At 52.8% G+C, this 20,272-nt stretch overlaps 2 protein-coding genes across 3 annotated transcripts in view; both read right to left on the bottom strand.

The window, feature by feature from the left end:
• Fpgs (folylpolyglutamate synthase) overlaps positions 1 to 10,012 on the bottom strand; it is a 19,134-nt gene extending 9,122 nt beyond the window's left edge. The window contains exons 1-4 of one of the 2 annotated variants that reach the window (XM_013355650.2): positions 9,709 to 10,012; positions 1,475 to 1,603; positions 1,338 to 1,391; positions 567 to 631 (exon numbers count right to left, since the gene is read on the bottom strand). In XM_013355650.2, coding sequence (XP_013211104.1) covers positions 567 to 631; positions 1,338 to 1,391; positions 1,475 to 1,603; positions 9,709 to 9,828 — 368 coding nt within the window. In that variant the 5' untranslated portion in view covers positions 9,829 to 10,012. Of the gene's footprint in view, positions 1 to 566; positions 632 to 1,337; positions 1,392 to 1,474; positions 1,604 to 2,880; positions 3,032 to 9,708 lie in introns of those variants that run through there. The other variant, XM_005346042.2, reaches the window with a different exon arrangement.
• A 1,685-nt stretch (positions 10,013 to 11,697) lies between these two features.
• Cdk9 (cyclin dependent kinase 9) lies at positions 11,698 to 17,498 on the bottom strand. Its single transcript, XM_005346041.3, has 7 exons — positions 16,817 to 17,498; positions 16,283 to 16,364; positions 14,284 to 14,374; positions 13,871 to 14,037; positions 13,606 to 13,777; positions 13,301 to 13,449; positions 11,698 to 12,554 (listed from the first exon to the last, which is right to left on the bottom strand). Exons 1-7 carry the CDS (start codon positions 17,245 to 17,247, stop codon positions 12,189 to 12,191), a joined length of 1,458 nt encoding a protein of 485 aa, XP_005346098.1. The 5' UTR covers positions 17,248 to 17,498; the 3' UTR covers positions 11,698 to 12,188.
• Between the last annotated feature and the right edge of the window lie 2,774 nt (positions 17,499 to 20,272).

Below are 20,272 nucleotides of genomic sequence, written 5' to 3'. Positions count from 1 at the left end.
AGAGCTAGTTCCAAGACAGGCTCCAGCCACAGAGAAACCCTGTCTCGAAAAACCAAAAAAAAAAAAAAAAAAAAAGCAAGCAACAAGTAGCTGGGTGTGGTGGCTCACCCATGTAAATCCAGCAGGACCTCTAAGCCAGCCTGGGGTAAGGCCTGAGTTCTGGGCCAGCCTGGGCTCTACCCCAGCACCTACATGTGTCTCAGAACCCTCTGCAATTCCAGTTCTACTGGGCACACATGTAAAGCCTATACACATAAAATAAAAATATTAAAAAATTACAAAAGCAAAAGTAGAAATTACATGCAAAATTAAATTAATAAAAGGTCATCTGACACTTCCAGCCAGGTACTTAGGTCACCCCTTCAAGATACTGTCACTTTCCCTCCATTGTTTCCCTTAGGAAATTGGTGGCTGCTATTAGCAGGCCAACAAGGGCCATGTAGATTTAATGTTGACTGAATGGATAAATCCTGGCAGAGAGACAGACAGGCTGACCTTGGCTCTGGTACCACAGCCCTCTGCAGAGCTAAGAGACACATCCCCCAGCCCCAAGAGTGCAGGAGTACCTAAAGAAGCCTGTCTTCAGGCCATAATTCCGCAGGATGCGTTCAGCGAAGGCACAGGTGGAGCCCTAGAAAGTGTTGGGTGGGGTGAAGTGAAGGTTAACACTGATTGTCAACTTGGCAGCGCTCAGCTGTTTATGGGCAGGTCTGTGAAGAAGTGTCTAGACAGGGTTGCTAAGGCAAGCCCAACACCAGCATCCATTACTTCCTGACTAACGGTGCGATGCTATCTCCTGCCATGGTGGATCATATCCCCTAGGACTCACAGCCAAATAAACTTCTTCCCCTAGGTGCTAAACAGTTTTATAGTTTTATGTTACCTTCACATAAGCGAGTCATCTGAGAGGAGGGAACCTCAACTGAGAAAAAATACTAAGACCAGGCTTTAGGTAAGCCTATGGGGCATTTTCTTAATTAGTGATTGATGGGGGAGGTCCAGCCCATTGTGGGTGGGGTCACCCCTGGACTGGTGGTCCTGGGTTAAGAAAGCAGGCTGAGCAAGCCATGAGGAGCAAGCCGGTAAGCAGCACCCTCCATGGCCTCTGCATCAGCTCCCGCCTCCAAGTCCCTGCCCTGCTTGAGTTCGGTTCTCACGGCTTTTGACGATGAACTGTTATATGGAACTGGGAGCGAAATAAACCCTCTCCTCCCCAAGTTGCTTTTGGTCATGGTGCTTCCTCACAGCAATAGAGACCCTGACAAGACACCCTAAGTCTCTACTTGTGGACGGGCACGAGTCCACCATATGGACTCCTCTTGGGTTACTTTCCTTACCTTTCCTTTGGTCCCCGTGACGTGGATAATGTTTAGCTGGTTCAAGTCCTCCACCTACAACAGACAGAAAGGTTCCTGCCTCAGTCACAGGGCTGCCAAGCGATGGGGTAGAAGTGTCACAGTATCTACTACCTTACCTGCAGCCCACTCCGTGCCAGGTACACCTCCATGGCTTCCAGCTGCGCCTGAGGGTCACCCCGTTGACGCTTTACCTGCTCCAGGTAGCTGGCATTGGTCTGCAGAGTGTTGAGCATGCGTACGGCATCCTGGCAACCATAGTCGTAGTTCAGTGAGGGTCCTTAATGACATAGGTGCTCAGCCCACCAGAGGCAAAGCCAGGGCGATAGGCCTGTTACACCTGCCCCGTTGCCTTGGTCTACACTTACTTGGTAGGGAGAGAACCTGGGCATGTTTCCAGTTCTGGCAAAGGCAGGAGCCTGGGGCAGGCTGGCCCCACCCAAGGAGTGCCAGGTAAAGCTAGCAAGATTAACGGACCTTCATTTCCTGGGCTGCCTTCCCAAGCCTCTATCCCCTCAGCCTTCACTCTCATAACCCCTGGGCCTCTGCCCTTATTCATTCTACCACTACACTGGACATCCATTGGGCTGGAGCAAGGACCACGGACATCTAGAGACTTGGAATTCTGGGATTCCGTAAGACTCTGGAGTTCCGCCTTCTAACCCCGAGACAAGATGAGGAAAGCAATTAAATCTGAAAGAGGAGGTACCAAGGGAGGGAAGATGTGCCCAGGTCATCAGGCAGAACTGGAGGTGGGTATGGCCTCTGGGGAGATGGCTTTGGAGGACGGGAGTGGGAACAGAAAATAAATGGGGAGGTCTAAATGAGCAGTATGAAGATTTGAATCCAGTCATGTGTATGTTCCAATTACATCTACATTCTGAGAAGCCTGTGCTTAGGTAGGTCCCCTCAGGCATCAGACCCGAGTGGCCTGCCCTCTTAGCCTCACCGCTTGGCTGGAAACCTCAGCGCTCTCAAACCGGTGGCACCTGCCTGGCTAACATCAAGTTCTGGTCATTGACAATTGGCCCTTGGCACAGCAATCTACAGACATTTTCTGTTTTCCGCCTCTTGGGTCTCTGTATTGTCTCTTTTCCTGCCTGTCCGCCAGCCAGTTCTGAACACTTGGATTCCTAGTCTTCAAGTCCTGGAGACTTCAACTCCAGATCCTCCTGGGTATTTCCACTCTGGACTGCAGAACTCCTCCCTTCCCCCGCATCTCGCACTGCCAGTGCAGAGTCTGGGGTCACTGGAACTTCTAAAACTCAATTTAGACTCTGGGAGTCCCGGTGTAATCACCAGCGCCCCTTCCCTCTGCAATGCGCGACACAGAATTCCCAGATCCGGCCACCTGAGCCTAACTTTCTGGTTCCCGTCACCTCCCCTGGACTCCGGGATGTCACCGCCTCCCGAACCCCGCAACTTCAAGCTCGGATGCCCCTAGCAGCTGGCGGAGCGCGGAACGCGGCTCGGGTCTAGCCCACGTGTCAGTACGCGACCGTTCGCCCCACCGCGGGTCAGAAACCTGATACTCCATGCTGGGCTCCTGCGGCGCGGGCCACGCACTCAACCACCTCCGCGCCGTGCCCTCGGTCGTTGTACCACGCGCAGAAACAGCTGCCAGGGACAGAGCCGAGCGCAGGTGGCTCCGCGCCGGCGACATAATCCCGATGCCACTGCAAACTAGGCCTGGGCCGGTGCCGCCCCGCTTCGCCCCGCCCCACCCCGCCCCGCCCTGACGCGCCTCTGAGATCCACCAATCAGAGACTCTCAGGGCCTCCGGACCAATGAGAATCGGTGCCTTATGCGGCCATATTGGTGAGGGGCAGATTGCCGGGCAGTGTGCTGCTTTCGCCATGCTTCTGAGGGGCGCACCGCTTGGGAGGGCCGGGTATAGTGGGGTTCCATAGAAGGCGACCTTAAAGGGACTGCGCGCTCTTTTCGTCGCCACCCTCCAAAGTTCTATGCGCAGGTCTTAAGGACTTTGCCACATATCCCAAAATAGCCGCTCCCAGCCAGCAGCCCTCAGCCCCTGCTCCCGGCCAGGCCAGCTCTGAGCTGGGATAGAATTACAGAGTTGGCCGACGCCGGTGGACATCAATTCCCAGCACCGAAATGTCCCGGCTCAGGCACAGTGTGGCCTTACGATCAGGAATCTGACACCTCTCCCGGGGCCCTTAAGGCACTTTGAGAAACTTAGGAAGACTTTCGGGAGGAATGACACCTCTGCTGAAGCTTGCAGAGTGCAGGAGGGTCCCCAGGCTAAGAAAGGGACCGTGGCTCACTGGATGCTCAGTCCTGCAGGGCCTTGGAGCCCTGTATAGAATTTGTATTAGGGCTGGAGTGGTTAAGAGCACTGACTGCTTTTCCAGAGTCCCAAGGTTCGAGTTAAATCAAGGCTCAAGTCCCAGGACCCACGCTGCGGCTCACAGCTGGGGATCCGATGCCCACTTCTGGCCTCCAAAATCACCAGACACGCAGGCATACACTGTAGTGCACAGGCGGGTAAGCTGGCAAAGATTTTTAAAAACAAGTAAATTCTGCTGGCTAAAATTAAAACGGCTTCAGGGAGAGGAGAATGATCGGATTAGCACTTGGTAAACTCCCTCACAATGGAGAGTAATTTCACCTAATTGTGGGTGTGGAGGCCCCTTTCAGATTGTGGAAAGCACTGGAGAGAAAGCTTCCCTTCGAAGGGGGGGGGCGGGTTTTCAATACCTTCCACTTTCCTATATTGGGCAGAGATTGTCTCTTGTTAAATAAACAAGAATGTTTGGGGAGGAGTCTGGACTTGGCTCTCTGAACATGCTGCTGGCCTCAGCCTCACGGAGATCAATTTGCACTGGTCTCCCGAGTGCTGGATTAGTGTTGAAGTTATTGGTCCACTTTTCCTCTCTATGCTTTTTTCTATGGGGTTTCAGTCTATAACTCCGGTGGACTTGAGACACCATAGCTGGGCCAGGCTACTCTCAAATTCTCCATGCAGCAAAAGATAACTATAAACTCTTGATCCTCCTGCCTCCACGCTCCAGGGGCTGAGATTCCAGTACTGGGCTGCCAGGCCTGTAGCACCACACCTGGTTTGACAGCCTATGGGATCTAATCCAGAGCCTCATGCACACTGGGCAAGCAACCTGCCACTGCCCAGTCCTCCAAGGGTTTATTTGGTTGTTTTAATAAAAGGTCTCAGCCAGGCAGTGGTAACACACACCTTGAATCCCAGCATTCCAGACACAGAGACGGGTGGATCTCAGTGAGAGAAATCCTGTCTTGAAACACTCCCCCCCCCAAAAAAAAGTACTTTGTGCCTTGGGAAATGTGATTAAGAGGCGGGCTCCAGCTGAGTGGTGGCGGTGCACGCCTTTAATCCCAGCACTGGGGAGGCAGAGGCAGGTGGATCTCTGAGTTTGAGAACAGATTGCTCTACAGAGTTCCAGGACAGACATCAATACACTAAAAAAGAAAAATAAATAATTAAAAGCCAGGTAGTAGTGCACACCTTTAATCCCAGCACTGTACTCGAGAGACAGAAGCAGAAGCAGGCAGATCTCTGTGAGTTTGAGGCCAGCCTGGTCTCCAGAGCTAGTTCCAGGACAGGCTCCAAAGCTGCCGAGAAACAAAACAAAACAAAAACAACAGAGAAGTTTGCAGCACCCAAGGGAGGATGTCTTCTGTGGGGTAGGGTGGAAAGCCCTGCTCCCTGCTCGGCTACAAATCCTGCTTAGTGAGTTTCCTTCCCCTCTTGTTTTCTTTGTTTGGTCGACTGTTGTTTAGCCTGTTCCCTGGACTGGAATTCCAGGTGGTTAAGAGCTGCCGTGTGGGTGCTGCGTACCAAACCCAGATCCTCTGGAAGAGCTGCCAGTGCTCTTAGCTGCTGAGTCATCTCTCCAACTCCAGTTTCTATTGTGTTTGCCATGACAAAGCAATAGAGGAGCTGGGATTAGAGCATTAGAGCATCTGCACTGTAGACATCAGCTCTAACTGGAAACAGAAATGCAGACATGGAGGACAAAGCGCTGGCAATTCCGTGGATCTAAATGTCCCAGTATTATTCCAGTTGTAACAGGGAATTATAAGTGGTATGCCTGGGCCTTGAGCATGCCCCCTCTGCCTTGGACCTGTATATGCTCTGCTGTCCCCAAGGGCGGTTTTTATGACTTTCCATTTGTTTATTTATTTTTTCTTTTTGGTTTTTCGAGACAGGGTTTCTCTGTGGCTTTGGAGCCAGTCCTGGAACTAGCTCTGTAGACCAGGCTGGTCTCGAACTCACAGAGATCCACCTGCTCTGCCTCCCGAGTGCTGGGATTAAAGGCGTGCGCCACCATCGCCTGGCTTCCATTTGTTTATTATTTTGGGATAGGTCTCATATATCCCATACTGGCCTTTAAGTCTCCAAGTATTAAAGCTGCCCTTGAACTCCTGTTCCTCCTCTTCCACCTAAAAAGTGCTGGGTTCACAGGCATGCGACACTATCATATCCAGTTTATCAAGTGCTAGAGATCATGCCCCCGAGGCTCTGTGCACACTAGGCAAGCACACTGCCAACTGAGCTTATCCCCAGCCTTTAACTTCAGGTTCACAGACAGCCATCAACCCTGTGCAGGCGACTCCATACCATATAGCTTCCTTACCTTCTCCTCCCTGGTGCTAGGGTTGGCATACACACTTGCATGCCATATGTCTGTGGAGGTCAGAGAACTTGCAGGAGGTGGCTCCCTCCTTCCACCCTGTGGGACCTGGGGATTGAACTCAGGTTCTTCAGCTTGGGGGGCCATCATGCTAGCCCATCCACTAGGCTTTCTACCAGGCCTTTCTTCCGGACTGCGCTGGTATGAGATGCCCTGTGGCTGATTGGTTTTCTGAGCTGTGGAATACTCCAGGTGTGCAAACACTGTTGCATCCTTGACTAGTTTCCTGTGGGCTGATGTTAAGGCTATTTCCTAGATTTTGCTGTCCCATGCAATGACGTAATAGCATCACTTACTGTCCCTATTTCTGCCACATGTGAGCAAACCTAAGACTAAGACGTACAATGGCTAAGTCAAACATACCATGTTGTTGGGCCCAACGGGAGGCAGAACCAGTCCACTCACTCCAGGGGCCTCCTCGTATTCTCACGGCACAGTGCTGGCCCTTTCCCTGTGGTTGACATCAGCTGCCTCAGAACCTCCTGTGAGCTAGACTGTCCTCATTCTATAGGGGGAGAAGTTGAGGCTCAGAGACATTAATGAGCACACCCAGAACACAGACTTGCTCCTCCCGTCATCTACCTGTCTGTTCCCCAGGCTCTCCCTGGAGTTCCTGGGCTTGCTGTGGGACTCTAGGAAAGTTGCCCTGTCTCTGATCTCTTTCCTCCACAGCAGGATGAGATCTACAGGAGGAGGTCCAGCCACCTTTTCCTCACCGGGGTCTCTACACCTGGGCTGCTACAAAGAACAAGGACTTCCAAACTTATCAGCAAGTGGTGCAGAAGCCTAGCATTCCGAAGTGGGGTTGGGTGCATCTCTGTACCCCCTGGCACAGAGAAGGATCCTCCATGTTCTAACATCTACACCAATGACCTACAGAGACCCCATCCTTAAAGAGCTCCACTGGCAGGCCCCCCTCTAAGGGTCAGAGCCTAACTTTGCCATGGCCAGGAGTTAACTGGTTTGCTATTGTTCTGTTATGAGATGCGGTCCCATGTAGCCCAGGCTGGCCTCCATCTCCAATACTTAGATGATAAGGAGGCTCCACACCTGACTCAATTTGTTTCAGAGGAGGGCAAAGAGGCCTTTAAATCAAAAACAAGCCCTTTATTATCATGTTAACTATACATAATGGGTTTCATTATGACATCTCTAAACATGTGTATAATGTATTTTATCATCCTCTCTATCCTCTTGTCCCCCTAACTCCCGGTTCTCCACCCCCTCTTCCAACCTAAGCCCCTTCTACTCTCATCTCCTTAATCTTTTGAAATATTATTTTATGTGTCTGGCTGTTTTGCCTGCATGTATGTCTATGTACTGCGCATGGACCTGGTGCCCAAGGAAATCAGAAGAGGGAACTCTCCTGTAGCCACAAATGATTGCAGGCTGCATGTGGGTCCTGGGACTCAAACCCAGAATCTCTGGAAGAGCAGCCAGCGCTCTCAACCAGTGAGCCGTCTCTCCAGCCCTCACATCCTTACATTTTTATTTATGTATTTATTTATTTTGGTGACCAGAGAGTTTAACTAAGGTTATTTACGGGAACATGATGTTCCAGGAGCCATGGCTGCAGGGCTGAAGAAACTGCTTCCCCTCCCTCAGCAACCATTAACTGAAAAACGGACTTCCATTGGTCCTGCAATCAGGCCTTCTAGAACATCTGGAGGAGACAACTGGCACACTGTGCCTCATCTCAGAGAGCAGGTGACGTGAGTAAATATGCCACATGAAGCCCCCTTTTCTGTGGGCTTGCAGCCACCTGCTCTCCTTCCTGTCCTAAGGGTCCAGTTTGCTGGCCTCACTCTGTTCTTTGGCATTTCAGGCCTCTCTGCCACACTGGTATCCTATGTTCCCTGTGATAACTTCACCATGCCACAGACATGACTGTCTATCAGCCTCCTGGCCTCTTACCCACAATAGCCGCAGTATCTACTCATGGAATTGCAGAAGCATGCTCAAACTGGCCCAGGCCAACCCAGCTGAAAACCCTCTCTCTGTGGAGCCACTCAGAGCCACAGCCAGGTCTCACCCTGGGTTCCTATGCCAAGCCCCACCCATCTCCAGGCTCCCTTCTCCCTCAAAGACTCCAGAGTCCATCCTTTCCCTCCCAGGTCTATCTGACAGTCCTCTTGCTGCCTGTCCTCTGCCCCCCGAAAGTTCTCATTCTCAGGGTAGTTCAGTTCTTGTAGGGTCACAGCCCTTAGGATAAACTCCAAGCTCTGCATCCTCACGACTTGGACCATCCCCCAGGCCCCTTTTGCTGCTGGTCCCTCTCAGCGATCACTGGGCACCAATGGCTTAATCCTTTAGCAGCCCAGACAGCATGACGATCATCCTCACTACACAGAGTAGCAAACTGAGGTACGAGAGGTACCGGCCCAGGCTCACACAGGAAATGATGGATTCTGGGGTCTTCGCATTGGTCTGTCCCTCTGCCCTGGAACATTCAAAGGTGACACTGCAGGGCATTCATTCCCTTTGAAGTCAACCTTTTGTACCTTTGGGATTTTGAAACATGTGGTTGTATTACCATTTCAAAAGAAATACTTCTCTGGGCCAGGGGAAATGATTCAGCGGTTTCAGTACCTGCACTGAAGACTACTTAACCCATAGCACTAGGGAGGCAGAGGCAGGCCCATCTCTGTGAGTTCAGGCCAGCCTGGTTGGCAGAGTGAGTTCCGGGGAGGGGAGGGAGGCTGGGAGGCAAAGTACCATCCCTGAATCCCTGGCCCGCGCCATTTTTTTTAACTTTTATTGATTCTTTATGGATTTTTCATCATACTTTCCAATCCCATTTATCTTCCAGATCCTCACATCTGCCCTCTGTTCTTGCAATCTCCCCCCGCACCAAATGAAATGAAATTAAAAAGAAAAACTAAAAGGCAAACCAAACCAAACAGAAGCAAACAGAGAGAAGAACCTTGTTGTAGAAGCTATAGTGTGGCCTGTTTGGTCAGTTTACCCTGCACTGGCCTGCACTTTATTTTTGTTTTTTCAGACAGGGTTTCTCTGTGTAGCCCTGGCTGTCCTGGAAATCCCTCTCTAGACCAGGCAGGCCTTGAACTCACAGAGATGCACCTGCCTCTGCCTCTGCCTCTGCCTCCTGAGTGCTGGGGTTAAAGGTGTGTGCCACCACCGCCTGGCTGCAAGCTTTCTAGACCTAGCACTGCTCTGGATGAGTGCGTGTGTCTCATTTAGCCCACATGATTGTTCCTGTTCTGAGCCCCATTATCCAGGGAAGATGACAAAGGCCTACAGCAGCAGGGACTTAGTCACTTATAGGGAGTCAACCAGGCTCCACCCCGGGCCCTACCCGACTCCTGCCCCACCTGCTCCTTGCTGTTAGGTCACAGCAGTCACCTGTTCAGCGAGGATCTGGCCTTGGGTGTCTTAAAACAGGTGTTACTAGTCTGCTCCCAAGGCCCTGAGACCCCGAGACCCCAGTTTCACCTGGTGATACACTGGGTAGGGTTTCTGAGGGTTCCTGGAGAGAGATGAGCTATGCAGTGAGTGGGTTTCCTAACAACATGGGCTTAGGAGAGAGCGCCTGGTGACTTGGCCTTTCCCTGGGGGCTGCAGTGATTACTATCCTTCAGCCTGGAGGCCTTTTTATCCACAAGCAAGCAAGACAAGGCAACAAGGAGGTTCCTGGGATCTCCTACCTGAAAGGAAGCGGTTTTAGCTTCATGGGCATGAGCACTCCTAGGTGGACCTTTCCACGCCATGGTCGCTTCCCACCACTTCTCAGCTATAGGCCAGAGCAGGCATCTGGCTGTTTTCATCACTCGGTTCCCTGATCCAGGTGACTCACAGAGGGGCCTCTGGCCGAGCCAGCTCTACCCAGCTGTAGTGGGACTGCAGGCCCTTCTGGGAGATTCCCGAGGCCTCTTAAGTCTCTCCACCAGGGGTGGGTTCCTGCCTCCACCCTGAGCTTAGCCCAGTGACCTTCCTGGGCTGTTCTGGTTGGTGTCTCCACTACAGATTGAGCTGGACTCCCCTTGTGGGTTAAATAACAACTACGTGGAGGTTAAAGGTGAGCAGTAGGAGGGGACAGGCTGGAAGGGAGGGATATCTGGGAGAAGGCCCAGTGCTGGGGTTGGCCTTCCTGCCCAGATGAGACTGGCTCCACCTCCCCTCTTGTCCTCCTTGGCAGAGATTAATGGAGCAAGACAAGGGAGTGCAGGTGCAGCATGGGAATGAACAACCGTGACCACTAGAGAAGAGGCCTTGTAGGTCCAGGACTCTCCTAGTGCTTCCCTAGCTCAGTCTTGTATGTGCCACACTAGCACACAGGGCTGGAAAGACCTACGTCTCCCTCCACAGACAGTAACACTCATATCACATGGGGCATAGGGGTGGATGATGGAGCAGGCCCAGCTCCTCCCTCCCTAGGGGGAAGCTTGGAGCCACCTGCTTCAGGGATTTTACAAAAACTTCCATGTGTGCGTAGGTTGTGTGTCCATCACAGCATTACCTGAAGGTCAGAGACAACCTGCAGCCTGCGGGAATCAGTTCTTCCACCGCGTGGGTTGCTGATCTAGAACTCAGGGCATGAGCTGTTCAGCAGCCCAGCTCAGAGTTAAGGCCTGCTTTCTGCTTTACCATGTAGGAAAAACATTAAGCAAATGAGGAAACAGACACATGGGTGGACAGAGCCAAACACTTACATGAGTTCAGAAGGCTGTGGCCCTGGCCATTGTGTCTGCTCCAGCCTCACCAGCATGAGGCTTTTGCTTCTACTCCGTGGTTCGATACTTCTTCTCATTCTACATTTTGGTAACATGTGTATAGTGGATACGTATGTTCACACTGAAGCTTGTGGGTGTGTGTGCAATGTGTGTGCTAGTGTGTAGAGACCGGAGGCTGACAGGTAACCTCCTCAACTGCTTTTGAGAGTCTCTCACTGAACCTGGAAATTCCTGACTCAACTTGACTGGCCAGCAAACCCCCCACCCTCCCCTCAGTGCTTCGGTCACTGGTAAGAACAGTGTTTCATGTAGGAGGTGCTGGCTCTACCTCGGGCTCTCACAGTTGATGGCTTCACGGACTGAGCCATCTCCCCAGCTCTTCACTTTTTTTTTTTTTAATATTTATTTTTTTATTACGTATGCAGTGTTCTGCCAGCATGTATCCCTGCAGGCCAGAAGAGGGCACCAGATCTCCTTACGGATGGTTGTGAGCCACCATGTGGTTACTGGGAATTGAACTCAGGATCTCTAGAAGAGCAGCCAGTGCTCTTAACCTGAGCCATCTCTCCAGCCCAGCTCTTCACTTTTTTAATCTAGAACCTACTCTAGAGTAGTCTGAACCTACTGGAGCATGAGTTCCAGGGAGATGAAGGCCAGCCTTCCTGTGTCCCCAGACATGAAACAAGCCCTGTAGCAACATCACTCCTCTGTCATTCCAGGGATTTAAAAGTCTGCAGTGTCTTGCTCATTGAGTTAAGTCTGAGAATTTATAGCCAAAGCAGCCCTGGCCCAGCTGCTCACAATCACTGTAGCTCATGGGACAATGGGGTACCATGGATCTGTCTTCTGGGGGGTGGAAGGTACTCAGGAAAGGAAAACAAGAATGATCTACAGAATCAAGGCTGACAGCGTCCCAGGATAAGAGCTGGGGGCCTAAATGCAGAAAATACAACCTCTTCGTGGAAAAAAAAATCAACTTTTAATTTTAACCAATCAAACTGCATCCAGGAATGTCTCTGAACTGAACACACAATAAAATTCTCCTTTTGAAGAAACTAATAGTTCTCAGCAGCCCCATGCTCCTGAGGTCTGTGCTAAAACTAGCCCATTTCTGAGGTGCCTCTGTCCCTCAAATTTCTCATCCCCAGGCAGGGCTGGGAATGGTGAGCGGCCTGTGTCCTCCTCCCATTGTGCAAGAAGATCTTAGAAAGTCACAGTGGGTAAGCCTCTCCCACCTCACTTCTTGTCCACACTGAGACTCTCCAGAGAGGCGCAAGCAAGGCTGGCCCTGGCACCCTCCAGGTCAATGCTCCACTCCGGTCCACTCAGGCATCTGTTCCACTGCCCAGGGTGGGGAGTAAGTCCTGGAGGAGAAAAATCTCAAACGTCCCATCATGTCACATGTCCCACGCAAGTCATAATCCACCACCAACATAAACACACTAGCGCCCGCCTCAGAAGACACGCTCAAATTCTGTCTGGTTGGTAGTAGCTGGATTTCGACTCTGGTTGGTAGACTGCTGGGTGATCTGGCTGCCCTTCCGTCGTGGTGGTGCCAGGTACTCAAACATAGACGTCAGGTGGGTAGAGAGCATGCCCTTCAGGTCCGAGGGCATGGGGTCTGACCAGAAGAAGTCGTGGTTGAGGGCATCATCACTGTCAATCCGCTGTGCAGGGTCCAGCACCAGCAGCTTGTCAATGAGGTCCAGAGCATAGGGGTCGCGCACATAGGCCTTCAGGCGGTCCTTCACCTTCCGCTTCTGGCCCTTGACCAGTTCCAACTTCTCAAAGAGTTCATACTTGTCCACGTTCGGCCACACCTGAGAGAGGTGTCAAGGAGAGAATGGAGTTGGAGTAAGAATGATCATATAAAACACCAGAGGTATGGATTTGCTAAAACAACTTCTTCCACATGCTCCCTGCCTACGCCACCCCCCCAAACGAAGAATCAGATGCCTTCAAGATGAAAACAGTTGTCAAACCAGACATGACACACTCCTAGCATCTGGGCACTTATACAAGTCACCTGGAATAAATGCACCAGCCCCTGCTAGGCACATTCCTATCCAACAAGAAAAGCTTCAAACTGCACTGAAGGCTTGCTTGACCCCGAGCTGGAGGTGCAAACTTCAGGGAGGTGGAAGCCAAATGGGAAAACGCCCTATGAGGCTTGCCGATTATCATTTGGTGTTAAGCCAGTTTGCTGCTGCACTGGTCCCTGCTCTCCTGCTTCCTCATTGCCATGACCACACCTCTGCTCTCCCGTGACCTCTCTACCATGACATTTAGCAGCATCTCAGCAGCAAAGCAAAGGCTACAGAACCATGGGCTAAAGTTCCTGAACAAAAGCAAATCTTTCCACTTTTGTTGCCCAGTACTGTGGCAGCAACAGGAAATGAACATGACAAGTCCATAGAAAAGGCTAAGTAGAGAGATAAGGCCCACGAGGCCCGGAACAGCAGGTCCTCCAGCAACCAGCCTCTTCTCCACAAAGGACTTCACTCTCTACCACTGGTCAGAGGGACCTGGAACCCTGCACTCCTAGGACTACAGCCTGGCTACGTACCTCGGGGGTGATGGAGCCACAGAGCTGGCTGATGAGGGCAAGCTGGTGCTGCTCCGTGTTGCCCTGCATGATAGGGCTGCGAGTCCACATCTCTGCCATGATGCACCCTGCACCCCAGAGGTCAATGGGCGGGCCGTAGTCCCGCTCTCCTGAGAAGAAGAGTGTACCAGGAGGGTCCTTTAAGCCCGAGGGCTCCCCGAGACTCAATGTCCCTGGGCTTATGACTCAGGAGGCCCCGGCAATGGAGGCTGTGGCCAGGTAGGTACCCGGCCCCTGCCCCCCTCTGCCCGCTCGGGAGTCCTCACCGAGCAACAGCTCCGGGGGCCGGTACCACAATGTCACCACTCGGTTGGTATAGCGGTTGGGCTGGCTGTTCTTGGCTAGGCTGAATGCACGGGCCAGCCCAAAATCTGCCAATTTCAGGACCCCATCCCGGGTGATGAGCACGTTGGCAGCCTTCATATCTCTGTGCAGGATCTGCAGGGGGACACAGGAGGGCCCATTAGCACCATCCACAAGCAGTTAAGAGCAAAGCACAGGGGCAACCCCAGCCTACCCCCACAGCCCAACCTTGTTCCTGTGGATGTAGTAGAGGCCATTCAGCAGCATCTGCATCACCCTCTTGATCTCAGACAGCGTGAACTTGACTAAGACGTTACTCAGCAGCCCAGCAAGGTCATGCTCACAGAAGTCAAACACCAGATAGATACTGCCCTTGCATCGGTTATAGGGGGAGGCTGACACAGAACAGACAGGGGGAAAAAGTTAAAGACCTATGCCCACCTCATTTTTCCACAGTCAACTCCCAACCCTCCGCCCAGACACCTATGAGTGCCCATGAAAAGCACCAACCCCAGTGGGAAAAAAAGAGAAAGCCGTGTGGTAAATCTGAGTTGGGAGGAGGCAATGTAAGCACATCCACTCCAGGGGCGCAAACAAAGCCTCCCGTGGCTTCCTTTGCTCCTAAGATCCAAACAACATACCTTTGGTTCGACATATCTCAATTAGGTTGACCACATTCTCATGTTTTAAGAGCTGTAGAATCTTGATTTCCCGCAAGGCTGTGATGGGGAACTAGGGAGGAGAAAGAAAAGGAAGTGGTCAAAACTGTGCAATACACCAAGGAACTGGTCAACGGGGAGTCTACACTAGGGAACAGCGGCTGAAAGGCAGGTGAGAATATGGTCTCTGTATGATGGTTCCTGTCTGTAATCCAATACCATTACCCAGGAGTCACAGACAGCAGAACTGCCAAGTTCAAGACCAGCCAGGTTACACAGCAGAGATCCTGCCTCAAGAGGCAGGGAGAGAAAAGTTATACAGATATATTACACATATACACAATGTAAAGACCTGCAGTCAACCTCTGCAAAGTACAAAGTGAAATAAAGAGAACATCTCAAAGAGCTGCTAGATTTTACCACTTATATCAGGCTGGCCTTGATTGAACTTGTTTGTGATCGTTCCTTGTCCTTCAGCCTGAGTGCTGGGATCATGATCATAAGCCTCTATTCATGCCCCGCTAGGAACTTATTTTAACAGCCCAAACAGGGATTACATCTTTGTCACTAATACTCGTGGGTTAAAATGAAGAATTTTTTGGAACTAGAGATAGCTGAATGGTTAAGAACCCCCCAGATCCATGAAGTCCCCCAAAAACCAACTAAGAGACCAAGTCCCATATATAAAAGCAAAAAGCCTTTATTCTACCCAAGTTTGCAAACTCAGACTCTCTGTGTGTCCAACACACTGGAGTGATGTGAGAGCCCAAGCTCAGTTAGAGTTGGGTTTTTCTAGTAGCAAAGGTGGGAGTAAGGGATTTCTAAGGTTCAGGACCTCTGGTTGGCTGACATTTGTCTGGGGGTGTCCTGGTGAAAAGTGATGGGTGTGTGCTAGAAAATGATCCTGTCTACAACCGTTAGAACGTTAGGCATTTCCTTTGGATGGTCTGTTCTTGGGTGGTGCTCGGGTAATCTCAGTTTGTGGTTCTTCCTGAAAACAGGTATTGCTTCAGAGTAAACTACTGAGACTCAGGCCTCCATTAAACTTATCGGTGGCTGAGTCCTACTCTGACAGGTGATAATGGTTGGAAGTTCAGAACTTCCTTTGGGTGGTCTGTTCCTCCTAAGCTCATCATGGCTGGCCGAGTCCTACACAGGCCTGATGGACCATGTCTTCTATCGCAGCAGAGGCAGCTGGATCTCTCTAAGTATGAGGCCAGTTTGGTCCACACAGGGAGTTCAATAACAGATGGGGCTTTGCAGAGATCCTACATCAAACAAACAAAACGTATGTAATAACTGTTTAAAGATCCCGGTTTAATCTCAGCACCCACATGGTGGCTCACCACCTTTTAACTGTAGTCCCAAAGGATCCAACACAGCTTTCTGACCGCCTCAGGCACGAGGCAAGCATGTGGTACACATAGGCACAAAAACAAAACACCTGTACAGAGAAAATAAATTGAAAATGATTCGTTACTAATTAAATGGTTGGGGATGGACAGCATGTGTTCCTCCAAGTCAGGGTTTCTCAGTAGCTATGGAGCCTGTCCTGGAACTCACTCTGTAGACCAGGCTGGCCTCGAACTCAGAGATCCGCCTGCCTCTGCCTCCCAAGAGCTGGGATTAAAGGCGTGCGCCACCACCGCCACCGGCTCTTTCAAAACAGAGCTTGAACTTAATCGCCTTTTAAAAGGCCTGTGCACGCATTGTTTCTTCACACAAAACAAAAAGCAAAGGTTAAGCTAAAGGTGTTTTAAACGCTTGACTTTTAGAGTCAACGTGCACTGCATGCAATGTCTAGGCTCCCTCACTTGGCCCCAGCCAAACTCTGTCACTTAAAACTCAAAGTGGAAAGCTAAAGTCCTTGTTACATGAAAATCAGAGAATACTACGCATAAACATAGTATCAGCACAAAAGCCTTTAGAGCCGCAGTCTATGCAAACCCAGTCTGGCAGGCGTGCCCAGTGGGCCACTCACCCCCTCCTTCTCATTCTCCATCAACACTTTCTTCAGAGCCACCTTCTGGCCCGTCTGACGGTGCTTGGCTTTAAACACTTCCCTGCAGGCACAGAGAAAGACCCAAGAGAGCCCATCAGGCATTTCCGCAGGGCCCGCCCCTCCCCCACAAGAAGAGGGGCAGCAGGAGACTAGACACCCGGCGGGGCGCGGCCTGCGGTTCCGGTACGCCGCTACTCTGCACCTCGTGTTTTCCGCCTCTTTCCCCAGCCTCGGTGCTCGCCCCTTGGGCCCTGCTTCTCCCCTAGGAGTGATTCCGCTCACATTCTGAGCGTCTCTCGGGAGCCCTACCCCACCCCCATCCCGGGCCTCAGGCTCCTCCCCGCTAGTCCGCTCGGTTAGGCTGGGACGGTCTGCGGTGCGGCCTAGCGGGACCAGGCAACAACCAGGGAAATAGAAGCTTCCGGGCCACCTCGACCCGGGCCCCGGACATTACGACGTCTGCCCTGGAAAGTATAGGTCCTGAGCTCCCGGCTCCACGCGGCCTAATCTTACCCGAATGTGCCTTGGCCGATCTTGGCAAGTTTCTCATATTTGGTGACCTCATCGCAAAACGGACATTCCACAGAGTCGTACTGCTTGGCCATGGCCGCCTCCAGCGCACCGCCGCCACCCCCAGTCGCAGCTCCCGCCGCTCCCGGTCCCGCCACACTCCAGGCCCCTCCGCGGCCGCGCCACTTCCGCCTCCAAGGCCACTTCCGGCCTCGAGGTGCCGAGCCCGCCTCTTCCGGTCTCCGCCCGCCGCCTGGCCCCCTGGGACTTGTAGTTCCCGAGAGGCCAGGGGGAGCCGGAGCTGCAGAGGAGCCTCCGCCGCCGCCACTGCCCCCGCCTCCGCCTCCGCCGCCAATGCTGTTGGCGGCTCCGATCGGGGGCGCAGGGAGCCGTGGCGCTGGGGCTGGGGCTCGCGGCGGTGCGTCCCGCTGCATTGGCCCGGGCCGCGCTGCTGCCGAAGCTGCTGCCGCTCTGGCTCCCGATCCGGGGCCAGCCGCAGTGCCCTGCTCCTCCTCCTCCGACGGCGCCGCCTCCGCCGGGCTGCGGGTGGGGGGAAGGAAGGCCTGGGGAGGGGAGAGGGCGGGGGCTCCCTAGCCAAGCCCGGCCCGGGGCAGCCGGGCAAGGGGGAGAGACGAGAAGAGCCGATGAAGAGGCGGCCCGGTCCGAAAGCCCGGGACGGGGCGCGTTATAAAGGGGGAGGTGCCCGTCCTGGCCTCCCCTCCCCCCTCTGCCCGCCCCCTCCCTCCTCCTCCCACCCTCCGCGGCCGCACCTGCCGCCGCCGCCTCCCGCCCACCCGCTTCCAGTCCAGCGTCCGCCCTCGGCGCGTCACTGCCAGCAGCCCCTCCTCTGCCTTTGGAGGTGGGGCCCTGCACTAGACACCTGCCTGCGGCGCCCTGCCGCGTGCCTCAGTTTACCCCCCCCCAATGCCAACTGCCACGGAATGCCCCTTCTTCCTGGGCTGAGTGTGCTCCCGGTGAGGCGAAGGCAGAAAGTGCCGAGGGAGCGGCCTGAGTCCCTGGGAAGAGAGAACTGGCCCCGCTGCCACCTTCCGTCGTCTCAGCCACCCGCCGTTGACATGGCAACTGACAGCCGCCAGGGGGCGCGGCGACACTGAAGGAGGAGAGCGAGGAACGCTCAGGCCTACACCCTGGATCTTGTGTTGTCAGGGAGGCAGGGATGAGGCCCAAGATCCTCCTTCGTGGAGCTGTGCCAGAACTTGTCTGTCTTGGGTTGGTCATCGCAAAAATAGTTAACATTGTTCCTGTGCTTTAGAAATGCTGGGCATAACCGGGCGGTGGTGGCGCACACCTTTAATCCCAGCACTCAGGAGGCAGAGGCAGGCGGATTTCTGTGAGTTCGAGGCCAGCCTGGTCTACAAGAGCTAGTTCCAGGATAGGCTCTAAAGCTACAGAGAAACCCTGTCTTCGAAAAAACAAAGAGAGAGAGAGAGAGAGAGAGAGAGAGAGAGAGAGAGAGAGAGAAATGCTGGTGTTCCAGTTGACTCCTGAACCAATCCTGTGATCAAGGTTCACTAACCCATTACCGGAGGTTGTCTGCTCAAGCCCGCACCGTGGCAAGGCTGACTTTAGCTATGAAGAGGTTCTTAAGCAGGCCGGTACCCACTGATCACCCTAGGACCCACCTAGTCCGACCCTCCTCCACCATCATCTTGTTCTCAGGAGACTCCAGATGCAAGCCAGCAAAGCAGTGTTTTCTCCCTTCCTCCCAAAGATGGACCCCGAGTCTCGCTTCACCCAGCTTGGCTTCTCCACCTGCCCCACTCCAGCGTGCTCCAGATCATTCTGAAGTCTCTTATGTCTCCTACTACAGTCTCGAAATTCTGAGTGTGACACTCAGGATCCTTCCAGCTTTTACCTCCTGGGCTGTGGCCCTGGAAGCTGCTTTCTGTTCACCGGTTTCCCAAGCCCTCCTGCCTTCAGAGCTGTGGTTCCCCATAGCACCCCACTCCCCAGGACTGGCTGCAGGAAGCCTTTTGGTTTGTTTCCACCTCTTGTTTTGTTTGATTGACACAGGGTTATGCTATACAGTCCTGGCTGGTCTGGTGCTCACTGAGTAGTCTGTGCTGACCCTTAGACTCTAGGCAACCCCCTTGCTTCAGTCTCCAGACATCACTATGATCAGCATTGCTTTCCAGTTTTATCCGGTACTGGCTGGACTTGAAGCTTCTTGGAAGGAGGAATGGTTTTGGTGACCCTGGTGTCCCAGGAGTACCTTTTGTGATAAGGGTCCTGCCAGGGAGGCCTTTCAAGGCACTCCATAGGGCCAGCCAGCGCTTCAGGAAATCAAGCCGCATGTCAGGGAATGACAAGGAGCCTTCCTTCATGGCTCCACAGCTTACATGAAGCAAGAAGTAGGGAGGGGAAAATCCTGGTGTGTGTGAGAAAGAGTAATTTCAGTAATTACAATTATAGAAAGAAAATAAGTGGCTAAGCCCCACACAGCCCTGTATGGGAGTTATTTCTGCTGTCAGTCGTGGGCAGAGGCCCCTACTCTTGCCTCCACTGTACACATGAGGACCCTGACACTCAGAGGTGAGATTGCTGGGCCATGGTCCCACAGCCCTAAGAGGCCAAGCTGGTTTTGAAACAGGTAAGTTTGGCATAAACTCAAAACAGTTACTTAAGTCAACGTCCCTCCCAACCTAGGTTCAGAGTGAAACCAGGGCAAAGCTTGGGTACAGCCTCACTTGCCTTGGTAATCACGAGAGATGGTAGGTAACAGTGGCTCCGAGGGGAAAGGCTGTCATGGGTTCGTGTGGGTGCTGCTATCAGATTTTCAGGCCATAGGCTGGTGCCTGTTTGTCATGAGCCCTCCCTAAGTCACATCCTGTGGGTAGAGAGGCTTCAGCAGAGTTTCCTGTGATGTTGTCACCTCTGCCCCCAACAAGAACCCTAATGTCTTCCAGTCACTTCCCCCTCAGAATCAAGGGCCCTCAGCCCTCCTCAGGGGATGTAAGAATGGCCAGAGGCTCTGGAAGGCTGCCCAGGTCCGGAGTCTCGGCCCTTCACAACTGGGAAATACAGGAGGGCAGTGGGAAAAGCTGGCCATTTCCAATCCATCTTGACTTCTGATTTGCAGGCTTCAGATACTGCCTGCTTTCTGTGGATTGCCAGAACCACCATGCCCCAGCATGTGATGCAACCTCACTGGAGACCTGCTGACCTGACTGACTGGGTGATGACAATCCAAGAGAGTCCCTTCTGCGGCCATTTAACAACTAAGGGAGCCAGGCCCGGTGGACTGGAATCCCAGCTACTAAAGACATTGAAACAGGAAGGTTGAAAGTTCAGGGCTTGTCTGGTCTAAAGAGCAATTTCAAGTCCTGTTTAGAACTCAGTGAGAAGCCGGGCGATGGTGGCGCACGCCTTTAATCCCAGCACTCGGGAGGCAGAGGCAGGTGGATCTCTGTGAGTTCGAGGCCAGCCTGGTCTACAAGA

The sequence above is a fragment of the Microtus ochrogaster genome, chromosome 4, assembly GCF_000317375.1.
Source record: "Microtus ochrogaster isolate Prairie Vole_2 chromosome 4, MicOch1.0, whole genome shotgun sequence".
Lineage (NCBI taxonomy): Eukaryota > Metazoa > Chordata > Mammalia > Rodentia > Cricetidae > Microtus > Microtus ochrogaster.
The sequence above is the reverse complement of the archived record's forward strand: the minus strand, read 5'-3'. Positions and strand labels throughout refer to the sequence as shown.

What these genes read in the sequence shown, in the direction of transcription:
- Cdk9 (XM_005346041.3), bottom strand. Translation starts at nt 17,247, where the DNA reads ATGCAGCGGGACGCACCGCCGCGAGCCCCAGCCCCAGCGCCACGGCTC. An exon ending in TGAGATATGTCGAACCAAAG is followed by an intron (nt 14,038 to 14,283) that starts GTATGTTGTTTG and finishes GTTCTGTGTCAG; the next exon opens with CCTCCCCCTATAACCGATGC. An exon ending in GCCCCCGGAGCTGTTGCTCG is followed by an intron (nt 13,450 to 13,605) that starts GTGAGGACTCCC and finishes TCTTCTTCTCAG; the next exon opens with GAGAGCGGGACTACGGCCCG.